Source organism: Psittacula echo, assembly GCF_963264785.1.
Source record: "Psittacula echo genome assembly, chromosome: 1".
In the NCBI taxonomy this organism is placed as follows: Eukaryota; Metazoa; Chordata; class Aves; order Psittaciformes; family Psittacidae; genus Psittacula; species Psittacula echo.
Genome location: NC_137735.1, coordinates 51979512 through 51993670, shown reverse-complemented (window position 1 = coordinate 51993670; position 14159 = coordinate 51979512). Strand labels below are relative to the sequence as shown.

At 39.3% G+C, this 14159-nt stretch overlaps 1 protein-coding gene across 2 annotated transcripts in view; it reads right to left on the bottom strand.

Moving 5' to 3' along the window:
* The window catches only part of PDLIM5 (PDZ and LIM domain 5), a 122673-nt gene that overhangs the window by 24731 nt on the left and 83783 nt on the right, over positions 1–14159 (bottom strand). For both annotated transcript variants that reach the window (XM_080622033.1, XM_080622034.1), the window contains exon 8: positions 1824–2008. In XM_080622033.1, coding sequence (XP_080478159.1) covers positions 1824–2008 — 185 coding nt within the window. The remainder of the gene's footprint in view (positions 1–1823; positions 2009–14159) is intronic.

Here is a 14159-nt window from a genome sequence, read left to right as displayed (position 1 = left end):
TCTTTCTCCTACAGTTTTTACTTCTGGATTCCCCAATATTTTTGGAGGAGGTAATGACTTTGCTCTTTTGGAAGTTAAGCACTGCGTCTCAGGACCCTACAGCAAAGTAGTGCAGAGCTGACATCCTCACAATCATTGCCTTCCACTTGCTTTTCCACCAGTATAAATTTCCTGAGTTTTTTGGTAAGGTGTTCTGCAACATAAGCCCCAGAAATTCTCTGGCTGGCTTCCCCCCTCATCTACCTACTGAGTACCTCTTTGTGAAGAGATTTTTAACATTATCCAAGAGCATGGGCACAGATTTTCGGAGAAGTATGAAATCAACTGCAATTTAATTAATCCTAAATTAAAAATCTAAAATCTTTCTCCTTCATGTGTCTGTCACTTAAAAAGTCTATTTCAAACATTAGACTTGTATCAATTCTAAGGCATGCTAGTAGGTTTTAACAATGAAACACCTACAAACATACTGAAAATGGCTGTACTACTACCAAAACCCGAAGCTGAAAGATGACTTCTGTGCAAGTGAAATAAAATTATCACTTGGCAACTCAGAGAATTATATCAAACATGAAGCACACTCAGTCACTTTACAAAACTGCAAGATTATCATATTTCCACAAACATTTGCCTTAAGCACACATACTATGAAAAATGTAACTTTCACAAAGTAGAGTTTTTTTCCTCTAATGATAGCTGACTCAAAGTAGTAAAACAATGGTAGAATTAAACCGATCTAAATTTAAATATATCTTCACTTTGGCCTTAAGAATATACTCGGTATTTGACAGGCAAGTAGAGAAATGACAGTGTATTGCCATCTTGAGGCTTGGTAGCAGAACTGCATGTCCAAATAGATTTGCTACCAAGCGCAACAGTAATTGAGCCAGATGTGCCAAAGCCATTGCAAAACACACAGCATTAACACCATATGTTTTATATTTATTTTTAAGCTAGGGCCTCTGCAGTTCCTTATCTGGACTGGATATACTTTTAAAATACACTTTTAAAGACAGAAAACCCTTAACAGTAGAACTAAAAAAAGTCAGAAAGAGAATCAAGGACACTAATCTCATTCTTACAAGAATAACATTTAAAGCTTAATTAGTAATACAGATTTCCCAGATCCTTTGAAATTCATGAAGGAAACGGCATGCTTTCCAGGCAAAAGGCATTTTGGCGTGGGTTTAAAGGGACAAGAATCACCAAGCTACATTCAAAGCCTGTAGCTATGTATATTGTCCTTGCAGGAATTCACCTTTAAACAAATCTCCGTATCACAAACCTATGCAATACTCTGGCGCTCTTCTCAAATAAACCCTACAAATATCAGATACATAACCACTGTAATGTTTTAGTTTTGGTTTGGGTGGGTTTTTCTTTTTTTGTTTTGATTTTTTGTAATTAACTTCAGGAAAGATCACTTGGAAAACACTTGTTTGTTGATATTCCCACCCCTGAAACAGCACGAAATTTGAGGTCACATGGGAAGTGCCAAGTTGAAACTGAGCGGTCTGTGTATGTATATATATACCTATATATATATTTGACTGACATATATGCTTTTAATAGAGGTCAGGGACATCTGATTTTGCTTGTTTGTGAAACCAATTACGTCTATGAGGTACCTTACAAAGGGCTAGTGGTTTACTAAAACTGCTAAATTTGGTTTTCTTCTCCTCTCTCCTAAACAAACTGGCCTGTACTCAAAACACACAAACAGCCATTTGAAGGCTATTGCTTTTACACCCAAGGTGAAATATGTTTTCCTGAGCCATCCAAGCCTCTTTAAGCGAACAAGAAAAAGCTTCCCTGACATTTACCTGCTTGGCTTGCAGGCTGCCAGCCTGAGTACTTGGCAGCACCTGGGGGTCCTGTTGGCTTGAGTCCGGCAGCAGATGCAGTGCTGGTGGGAGCAGGTCTCATGTCCATGTTTTCCTGGTGGGCAGGCATGTTCCTTGACGAGGATGCCGTAAAAGCAGCAGGCTGGGCAGCCTCCAGGGAATCACTGTTCAGAAATGAGGAGGAGAAAATAAAATGCATTTCCTGCTAGACCAAAAGAATCACTGATTTGGAGATGTGGAGCGACACCCTGGCACCCTGGTGCAACACAGCCATACTCACTACTCTGTCATCACCAATGCTGGGGTGATCACCCCAGGACAATGCTGAGGAAGCCACATTTTTAAGCTTTCTTCCCCCCTGAAGAACTGCAAATTTCAGTAATTCCTGCCAAAATTCAATATAGACAGCTAAATCCCTTCACAATTTCCATTTACAATAATTGTTGGCATGTCACAGGTTAAAGCAGACCCCTTACTGTAAAGTTTGTACACTCCTAGACTTTTTCAATACTTCTTTTTTTCTTGGAGAGTAGGTAAATACTCATTTAGTCAGATTATACTTGCAGATCTTAATAAAATTATCTATCTAAAAGTGCTTTAATTAAATGTAGTTTTCTTCTATGTGCCACTGTGCCTCCAAAAAGTTAAATATTTTAAAAGACCTGTAAGTTTCTTTATTCATTAAACAATATTTTATATTGCCTCTTTAGAGCAGCTTACAGTTGCTTTTACATTTTAAGGGTTAGCAGAACTCTCTCAGCTATTTATAAACCATGGATGATGAAAAATGTACTCAATCACAATTCATGTAGAATGTACATGGCCACTAATTACATCGCCAGCCAGAAAAATTTTCATTTCTCATTTCCAGAGGCTGTTCAAGAATGAGAAAGTTATCATAACATTTTTTTTATGCACTGTAATAGTATAATATTATGTAATATATAATGGCTACTTGCCTTTCAGAAGCTGAAAACAAACATTTTTATTAAAAATCTTAGAAATAGAAGAGTAATTGCTAATGAAGGTCATCTGCAAACCAAGAAGATCACAAAAACAGGAAATTAACTCAATAATGTTGTGCAATACAGCCAAAACACAATTCTAAATACATATTTTGTGCAATCTGGAAACACATCAGTCAACACGTTAGAAGCCTTGTATTCTTTCCTGTATTGAAGAACAAACAATTTACAGCACATGTGCATTGTGCATATTTCACCAGGGTCATTCACAGAATTACAGACTGTGCCAAGTTCATAAAGTAAAAAACCTTGAGCTATTTTTGGTTTACAAGTATTACACCAGCACAATACCGCCCTGCCCGTAGGACATGCAAGAACTTGAACACACCGAGAGGTAAAAAGCAAGTTCATAACCCTGATTTTTTGTGTCTAGATTTACAGGGTTAATAATTGATGCATTTAGAATCTTTTCTTGGTAAGGGATGAAAAAAAATATTCACAGTTTAGAGAATATATATGAATGTTCAGTTTAATGAGTAACAGCTATTGCGTTTGTAGGCTTTTGGGAACAGTGGAAGCTTACCTGACATTGATGGATTTGCTTTATGCAGTGTGCACAAACCCAGTGAAGCACAAAGTAAGACTTTGCATTCTGTTACATTTATATTTTAAAAGATATTTAAATACATTTGTGAAAACAGAGACACTCAAGGTACATGTTAGGCTCCTTAAAAGCTTAGGATCCAGATCTTTTAACAACAAATTTTGAGGCAGCAGGGATAACACTGCATAAAAGCACTGTTGCAGACTGACAGAAAAAGGATAGGAAGACATCCTCTGACATGAAGAAGCAGCTCAGTGGTTGAAGATGACAAGGAAGTTTACGACTGCCTTCCACTATGGAAAAAGTACAAGGCTGTAACTTCAGTGTCACAGAAGCACCCTTCTGCACTGTTGAGTACACTTGACACATAACCCATCAAACCTGTTCCAGGCCCAAGCGCCATTACAACTTTAAGAATTCCTCAAAACACTGCTGGGTCCTAAAAACAGTTTCCACCTTCTCCATCCAAACGACACATCCGTTTATCAAAACACTTTTCAAACATAGCACCTCTTTACCGCATTTGTCTGGACTTTGTAAATCATAAATAATATAAATAATCTGTCCTGAATAAGAAAACCCTGCTGCCAGGGTTTCTGCCTTTACACAGAAGAGGCTACTCAACAACTAAAAATGGATGCAAGACAAGTAAAAAGAGTATCCTTTAGGCAGGAAAAGGATAGAAAAAATGTAGAAATGGCTGAGGCGTGCATGCATTGTTTTTCCTGCATTACGTCCTCTAATCACACAATTGCCTGGGAATGCACGTGCAGTGTTCTCCATAGAGAGAGAGAAATCCATCTTTGTTTCACTTTCAAACAAGCGGCTGCACCCTAGAGTCGTTCAACCTTTTAAATGTTAAGCTTCTTCAAATTCATGCTTCAAGATTAATTCCTCAACATTTTACTTTATGTTCTTCTACACTGAAAACCACTCAAACTCCAATTATTTTTATCCACTTTATAAATAGAGCTATGTATCTTTTCAGAAGCACACTTACCTTACCTTCTACAAAGAGGCTGTAAAATACCCACAATTAGCCCTGCTAGTGTTTTTGTAATTCACTAGGATATTGTACAAGATTCATTACTGTCGTGGTTTAAGCCCAGGCCGTAAATCAGAACCACGCAGTCCACTTCCCCCCCCACCTTTCTTCCCTCCGCTTCTGGAGGGACGGGGAGGAGAATCAAAAGAATGCAACTCCCACGGGTTGAGATAAGAACAGTTTAATAACTAAGGTATAACACAAACCACTGCTGCTACCAGTAATAGTAATAATGATAAAGGAAATAACAAGGAAGAGAATACAACCGCTCACCAACCGGTACCTCACCCCCACCCCGCAGTGATCCAGCCCTTCCGGGAACTCTCAGTTCTACATCCTGGGCATGACGTGCTGTGGTATGGAATACCTCTTTGACCAGTTTGGGTCAGGTGTCCTGTCCCTGCTTTATCCCGGCTTCTCCTCCTCCCTGGCAGAGCATGAGACTCACAAAGTCCTTGGTCAGGGTAAACATTCTGACCAGCAACTGAAAACATCAGCTTTATCAGTATTATTCCCAGGCCGAAAGTCAAAACACAGCACTGCACCAGTAGAAAAAATGACTGCTACTGCTAAACCAGGACAATTACCTAGAAAATACTTGGTTTGAAGAGACAAAAAAAATATACAGAGATTTAAGAAAATTAATGGGTCATGGAAGAGAGCTCCCATCTGTTTTTCAGTGCCGTCACTAGAAAGCTGAAGGAGGAATGATAAACCCTATGTATTTACCAAGTCTCACATGAATAGCTTTCTCAGACTTCCCAGATGACATTCATAGGCCAGGTTCAGGTCAAGCCCATTTTGATGTCAGAAACACTTGTACTGTTATTAATGACAAGCCTACCTTCTAACTCTAGCTTTAACCTTTTACCTCTGTTTCATAACTCTTAAATTATTCCTCTTCCACCTGATGAATACTTATAGCAAAAATAAAGGTTTCCATGATGAAAAATAATGTAACCAAGAGTCACATTCCTTTTAAGAAAGATGAAGTCCAGCAAAGGAACAAGCCAAAGACACCTCTCTGTCTTTGATACATGCTAGCTAGTACATGACACATCTCCTGAACTTCCATGAACAATTCCTACTGCAGAGTGCAGCCCCATTCTATCAGAGTAAGGCCAGGTACAGAAAACAAAGAACTTCCTGGGATGCTGGCCTGAGACCTGGGGACACACACAGGGCTCCAGTGCCAGTATAAACTTTATCCAGAGCTCACAATAGGCTCCTCAGGCTTGCCCCTGCTGATCAACGAAAGAACTGTGGAAAAATAGACTAAAAAGCAAGTAATAATTCCTCTGCTGTTTTACACTGTATATAAAACACTGTATTACACCCTGGCTTTTGGTAGGAGGACAGGGAGGAAAAGACATATGCCAGATGACTGCCCCATTGCTGGACATGGTACCGAGAGCTTCTTGGATGCTATAAAGGCAAGAAACCTGCAGAGAAAGAAGCAGGTCCAGTTCACATGTGACATGAGCACCAGTTTTTCAGAGACCACTCTAGGATATTTGCATCCGTACCACAGCTGCTTTCTTCCCAAAATCAGGTGCATCAAGACAAGGCTGAACACATTTCAAAGGCGTTTTAAGGAACTTGCACTGGAAAAATCCTTCTGAACGTACTCACAGGTTCTGACACCCTGCTTCCCCTACAATCCAACAGAAGAAAATCACATGGTCTGGGGCTATAGATGCCTAAACTCCCTCCATCCTTTCATGGAAACTCCTACATAAGGCTGCCCAGAATATCTTTACACATGCTTTAGAGAAGCTGACTATGTGTCATGCTGTTATTAGCCAAAGTAGAAGCTATGGTCCTATCTAAAAATGAATACAGCTTTTTGTTGTGTAACTTCTAACACCACTAAAACGCTAACAAGGGCCAAGTCTCTCAGATTTTCCCAAGCAGATTCGAAAAGGTCTAGGTGGACTTTTTTCTCATGGAAGCCCAAAACACCAGGTTACCCATTGGTAATCATCATCACTTGAGCCCCAACCTCAGTCTGGTAGATCAGCATTTTCCTATTACATCTCTGGATTATAAATGATACTTTTAACTCCCACTTGTCCAGGATGACTGTGTGAGTCAGGAACTCTGTGATCTAAAGAAGCTTGCTGACAAAAGAGGTCTAAGAAATAGTCTGCAAATGCTTTCTTCTGATAGCCAGGAATTCTGTGAGGTTATTTTCCCTTAAGAGTACTAAAACTTTCAAGACAAAAACAAGACAAAAAAAATGTGAGCAAATCACTTTTCTTGGTTTCTGGCACAACCAAGTGGAATGTGGTAGCCTTGATTCTGCTTTATGGCTTCCAAAACCAAAACTGTAACAAAAAAAGCAAGACTTCCCTGGCCTTACACATGGATGCCTGTTGTCTGTTAACTCCACACAGGCATAGAGCACGCTGCTGAAACCTGAATAAACAGCTTCTAACATATTCACAATACTTGTTATAGCGGGGGGGGGGAGGAAGAAAGAGAATTTTTCAATATGAATTTTTTGAAACATTCATATTAAAGAAACTGCAACTTCAAAGAGTGATCTGTCTGCCCTAAGACCAAGTAAACTGTTACGCAGATGGTTCTGCAAAGCTTTACAGCAAGGTATTAGCACAGCTGAGATAAACTTGAATCTCAGATCAAAATTTCTTGTTTTAAGATGTGTTATATCATACACATCACATGATGTATTTTGTCCAGTATCAAAACACACGCTAGCTGAAGACATATATAGGAAGCCAGAAAAAGAGAGGTATGAGAATGAGAACAAAACTCATGAATGGGGAAATACATATGCCTTTTATGCAAGGCTGTTCTGATGTAATAACAGAGAAACAGAAGACAGAAAATAATGAGTGCTGAGCTTGTTCCCACCCCTAGTGCTAACCCACGATCTCAGTCAGCTTTCTAAAACGGCGTTTACGTTTTGTGTTAACCTAGCAGTGTTCCAACAACTTCCAAGAAAGATAAAAATGCAAAATAAAATAATAAAGGGGAGAGAAAGCCATCTGGGTGGAGGTATTTCCATATCAAGTTACAGTAAGGGAATATGTAACCCTTCCGTAAGCAGTGCTCTACACAGAAACAATTCAAAGCATCTTTCAGAACAAGAATTCTCCCAGAGTCAACACCAGTGTTTACTTCACAAGGCCAAACTATCCTCTTTTCAAGTAATTGTATATGGCACAATGTCAAGAAGATAAAGCAAAAGCCATGTCAACACCCATTCTCGCTAGCGTCTCCCAACATTTTACAGCATTTTTGCCATGTGATTTGATTTTATGGCAGACTCCAATTCTTGGATATTAAATATATCATACTCTCTGCTGCACATATGTTGTTATAAAACACAAACCTCTATAAACTTAAGGCTACTTCTGTTGACATCAGGATGAAAATTTAGCTTAGTGAAAGATTACATGGCTGTTATACGACAAAGCTACACATTTCCTTGAGCTGTGGAAAGAAGCAAGATATGCATCACTGTCCCTGGAAGTATTCAAAAGCTGCGTAGATGAGGCTTTTAATGACATGGTTTAGTAGTGAACTTGGCAGTGCTGGAGTAACGGTTGGACTTGATGATCTTAAAGGTCTCTTCCAACCCAGCTGATTTTATACCAAGAAAAAAAGACCATTTCTGAGGAGTTTGGTAGGCAGTGAAAATATGTGGATGTTCAGCATACTTCAGACCAGTTAGTAACAAATATTAAGCCAGAAAAAAAGGTTAAGTTCTCTGGCAGCTAACCGGTGTAGAGCAGTTTAAGACAGCCAGTTTTCTGGAACAGACACAGTGAAGCGAGAAGAATAAAAGGGAAATATTTCTGGAGTAATAACCCTGTTGCAGAACAAAATCAAAACCCTGCTTTTGTTATAACTACAATCTTCTTGAGATTTTCCCCAGAGATAATGCAAACAAACTTAAGCTACCTTGGTAAAATAGATCCATTACCTTTTCATGAAAGTTATACAAGATAGAACCAGAACGCAAACCCCAAAGTTGTTTAAGCTAATTTACTTGCCTTACATTGTTGAGCCAATTGTTTTTTGAACAAGTTCTTCTACTATGCAATGTTGTATACTCATTTCTCTACTCATGGAACGTAAGATTTCAGTTCTTCCTTATCGACTATTGTATTGTGGGATGAAGTAAGCTGCCATTTAAAACATTTTTTAGCGTTACATTCATGTACATATTACAATATGTCACTAGATGCACACTAGTGCAAAGACATTTTAATACCTAGTTTCACACACTCATTGGCTACATTTCTTTCAAATGTGTTATATTTATCTTTTTTTTTTTCTGGCAGAATTGATTAATTTTGCTTGATCTTTGTGTAACTTAAATGAGTCTGTGTACTTACTGACAGTAAATTGTAAGCATAATTTCTCTTCTTTTATCTCCTTTTCCTATATGTTTCTCAAGCCACACAATAAAGGTTGTGCTTCCTTATTCACTAGGATGAGGCAGCACAAAGCTTCATTTCTACGGCTCCATCAGCTGGCAACTGGCTCAGGATGATAACAAGGAAAACAGAAATCATTACCCTGGTATGCTGGATGATAACTTCAGACCAACAGCAATCATTCAGGGAAAAATCCTTCAAAATACAGGTTATGCTTAACATTCTCAGACTAATGGTACTGCTACATCACATTTCTCAAATTTCAGGCCATATCCTATTTGGGAGGTGCCTAACAGCCTGAAAATCATATATTTGCTGTATTGCTTTATTCCACAGCCTGCACACAGCAACCTGAACCAGAATAACCTGGCTATTGAAATGGTTTAAGAGAAAATCAGTAAGTTTAGAAATAAAGTTTAACCCTCCCCCTAATAATCTACAGATGTTTATTTCAAGCCGTCCAACCTGGATCTTGATATATCTGATACTGATGAGGTCATTTGGGCAGGCTTACATGGTCTCTGTACTCCCTGTATACCTCCTGGCTCCCAGCACATTTCTATGCAGCTCTGCTGGTTGTAACAGCAAAACAAAGAAAAACCTCCAAGGCTGCAATTTAACTATGGCAGGATGAAAGAAGTTCTCCACTGCTTGCTGCCTTTCCCAACAGACAGTCCCACGTACCAAGGAACTTCAAATGAATGCAGCTAGTTTGAGAATCTCAACTTTCTGGCAGAAATAAGTGCTTGCATCTCCAAAAAATAAAACTTCAAAACCAGGAGGGTGTTCTCTCTGTATGGTGAGCAAACAATGGCAAAGTCAGTTTCAGAGTAAAGAAGGAAAAGGTTCCCATTCTTGTACCAATCTACCTTCATTTATGCCAGAAATGATGCATATTAGTGAGTGAAAGAAAAAAGTCTGGCAGCATATCCTGGCCTTCATCCATAGCGCAAGTATCAGAACTCCTGGAGAGGTTTTCCCTTCGGAACCATACATAGAAAGACTTCCTAGTAAGTATCATTTAGCAGCAAAAAGAAAATTAAAATTTAAGGTTGTGTTACAGCACTATAATTCCGTTAATAGCTTTTTTCTTTTAAAAGTGGATATCCCACGATGCTAGAAACTTCAATGAAATCTAAGATTGTCTGTTTGTGACTAGTAAGTACCATTTTTAGCTCGCCGAGGCTAGCGGTACTTTAGCCTTTTCTAGTGACTGAGGTCACCTTAGAAGCCATGAAACAGGATGGAAATAATAAATACCTCTTACTCAATACAAGTTCCTACATCAAGTGGATCTCAGCTCTACTTAGAATTGGGCCTTATCTCTAGAAGAGTTTTACTCTTGTTAAAATATAAATATGTACATGAAACCCCACAATTATTTCTTCCTTAGCACAACTTAATAGGTACTTTCCTGGAAAAAAACCCAACCCAAGAAATAGATTTCCAACTTTGAGGCTGAAGTCAGTTACATAAAAGCAGCTTTCCACAGAAGTGAGTGTTAACACAGCTGCGGTCAGGAAACAAGTCCTGTGCACTGGGCAGAATCAACACTGAAACAAAGGGCCTAGACAGAAAATATATTTCAGTAGTTATTTGCTGCACCACATGCCAGTTACTTTATACTTTAAAAGTAAGCTTTGAAAAATAGCAGCCCTTTGTTCCTGCAGCACTGTTGCAGCCTCCTGTGCCACTTACTTGCTCAAGGAACTGTTGCAAGTAATTCACCTGGATAGAGGTTTCAAGCCAGATATCTTGTTTCTTCTCTAGTCAGCTATTCAGAGCGGTAGTGCCTCCCTCACAGGTTTGTGATGCAACACGAACAGCACCGTGCATCTCAGTGCATGCCCCCACTACCAGGGAGGAAGTCTTTGCTTAGTACAGTGGACTTACACAAACTCCATCAGCAGGACCCGGGTGCAGATTAGTTCTGCAAAGTGGTGAAACAAGTAGAATTTGGGGTTGGTGACCTCATGCCAAAGACCACAACAGGCAGACTGCTACAAGTGTGCAGGCAACAGAAAAAGGCTTTGAAGTAGAAGCCAGTTTCCTGCGAGTCCCAAGTGCCAACCATGCACCACACTCGGATAATACCTCTTCCTCTTCGGCAACTCTAGAGCACTCATGGACTTCCTGGAAGGCCTCATGGCCTGCAGAGGAGGCTTAGCAACAGGCGTGATGAGCAGGGCATCCAAGAGTGAGCGGTAGACACTAGGTTCGGAGAGTCTAGCAAGCATTTAGAAAGACCATGTAAACAAACTAGGTGATCAAACAAAGTTCAAGTTGGATAGGACCACTGAAAACCCTAAAACCTTATGAGAAGCCTGTAAATTATGTAGCAGTATGGAGACAGTGAACCGAGGATAACTGATACAGAAGTTATGTCTAAATAAACAATCCCCAAAGTGGAGGTTACAGGCTACAGAGAATGCACAAGACAACCCACTGGGGTGTGAGAATGTTTTCTTATTTTAGTTTTACCATTACTCAAGTAAAATAGAAAAGATTTTGAAAATAGTATTTACTTCATCTCTTTCTCATCCTATATTAATTTATGGGTTTGTGTATGTTTTATGATATCAGCATATGTATCAGTACATTAGGACATTCATATAATTTAGAAATACATAAATATACATATATTGCATGCTCAAAAATTTTGTACAGATATGAATGCACGAGAGAAGAACTTGAAACCACTGGTTTAAGTAAGCCTTCATAAAAAGCAAAGTGCAATAAAGATTTAGGTGGAACTCAGAGAGCATCTAAAAGTTACTCAAAGATGTAATTATTCTCTGACACTCATGTAACACAACTGTTATTTACAGTTAGTTTACTGACTGAACCGTAAAACAGAAATCATGAGGATCAGAAAGGTAGAATTACTCACCCAGGTTCAGAGCAACACTGTGGAACTAAGCTAAGAATATGGCATGGGAGCCTTGGACATACTCCAACAGCTTGCCCACCATGCTATTGAAGAAAGTTGATTTCACAGCCCTGCGAGGGACCCATTATTCTTGTGTGAGCTTGAACTTTCTTAAACCAAGCTATAAAATGTTCCTTTTAGAATTGATGTCTACCTGGCCCGGACAGCAATGGCAGCAGACACAGCAGCAGCAGCCATACTCTTAATTGTTGATCTCTGCTTGAAAGGAGAAAGAATGGGAAGAGGAGTAGGTCCCAACTTGGACAGACTTCCCAAAGGATTTTCCAGGAGTACTTTTTCAGCACAGAAGCTTTGAGCCAACAGAGGAGAAAACAGAAAAGCAGGAAAGATTGACAAAGGCACAATACCGGACCATATTAACAGTTGAAAAGTTACGCGATTGTAGGTTCCCAGCTCACAGACACGTCAGGCAATGTATTAATCACTTGAATACTAATGTAGAAAACAGCAATTCTGATTTCACCCACAAACAAAACTTTCCCCTCACCAAGCCAGCATTCAGCATATATCAGCATTCAAATTCCCCATTCCAGACTCTGCCTCACACCCCTAGGTCATTCCCACTGAACCAGGACCCAGGACACTCCATGTGGATCCATCTGAGTCTCCATGGTGCTGACAGAAAGACTCCTGAAAATCATTTAGATTCTCTTTTTCATAATAAATAACAAACATTGAAAACTTTGGAATATTTGCAGATACAACTTCATCAGGTCTGGTTTTAGCCACCTTTACAAATTCAGTGTACTCCTCACCCCCTTTTAATTTTCCCTACTTATTATTTAGGTTGGGAGGAATATGCACAGGGAAAAAAAATACATAAAAAGGGAAAAACTGGACTGGATCCAAAGTACTTTCTACAGTCGTAAATTACGTTAAAATGTCAAGATTATCCATAGCATTGCTGTGTATATTTTTTTAATCATTTCAGAAATCAACACTCACACAACTATACTTCATACTACTTCTCAGATTTAAATGCAAAAATGCTGCCTGAAAACCTTGCTTACACCTAGTAGTCTGCTGTAGATATACCTTAAAAGATTTACCTTGTATGATTTATAGATGATTTAGACTGGTAGCTTGAAATTTTACTGAAAGAGTTTGTTTCACAAGTAAGCGGAGATGCTTCATGCCTGCCCAAAAGCAGCAAGAGAAGAAAAGTCATTAATCAAGCCCTCATTATACCTTTGGCACTGCTAACTAAAGCTCAGGTGGAGTTAATTTAAGGACTTTCAAAAGCCCTCTTTACCCATACAAAACAAACCAAAACAACAACAAAAAAACCCCAGGTATGGTTTAATATCCCAAAGTGTTAATTACTGAATGAAGTGCTTTCTTTCCCTATTGGTCCCTTTACTCTGGATGTCCCATCATTACACAAGCTAATGCTTGTATTCTCCTCCAAAAACTTAAGGCTACTAGGTAATCCCAAAATACACATTTTATGGCATGGGTGACTAACCTTTGAAAGCTGAGAGAATAAAATGTGGAATACCAAAGCATCACATATTATGCACATTCTGATGTGCCTTCCCCCCTCAAACCTTCCTCCACACTTTGACACTATTTATTCAGCCCATGTCACCAACTTCTGACTACAATGTCACCTTCGAACCAAATCTCCTACCCATTACTAGTTTATCCGCCTCCATCCAATGGCCATATTCAATTTTTTAAGCATTTTTTTACATTTTGTCTAAAACCTCCTTTAATTTCTAAATGCTGTTCAGGTTTCAAGAGCCACATGAGGGTCAGGAGACACATGCAAGCTGCTCCATCTTGACAGCAGCAGCATCAAAAAAAAAAAATCAAGTAAAACCATATGTAAAATTAGTTTCTCATCATGCCTTTTAACAGAGCAGGGGCGGATGTACCTGGCTATAGCAGAAGGCAGCTCAAGGGCTGTTTCCATAGTTGGGGCTGCAAGAGGCAGTCCCACAGCCATGGTGGTAGGTACTGGGAGCTCAGAGGTCTGTGTGGCCACGGTGCACTTTGCAGGGAGAGGTGCTTTGTTAGGTGTCAGAAAGCTTGCTGCCTCCGGAGCAGGCAACTCCACAGTTATTTCCCTAGTTGATGTTAATTTCACAAGTAATTATAACAAGACAACACATGGAGAAAAAAATCTCTCATTTGCTAAAAATACCTATCAGTAATGGATAATCCTTCGTAGTTAGTGTTCTTGCATCTTCTGTAAGGAGAGTGAGTAGCCTATGAAGGCTCTTTTTTCTTCCCTAGGAAACAAATACTCATCCCCTAGGAATCAGACCATGCTGAAACTGGTTCTTTGGGGCATTTTTACAGCTGAAGCTTGAAAGCTTAGAACCAGGCTTGTTTAACCA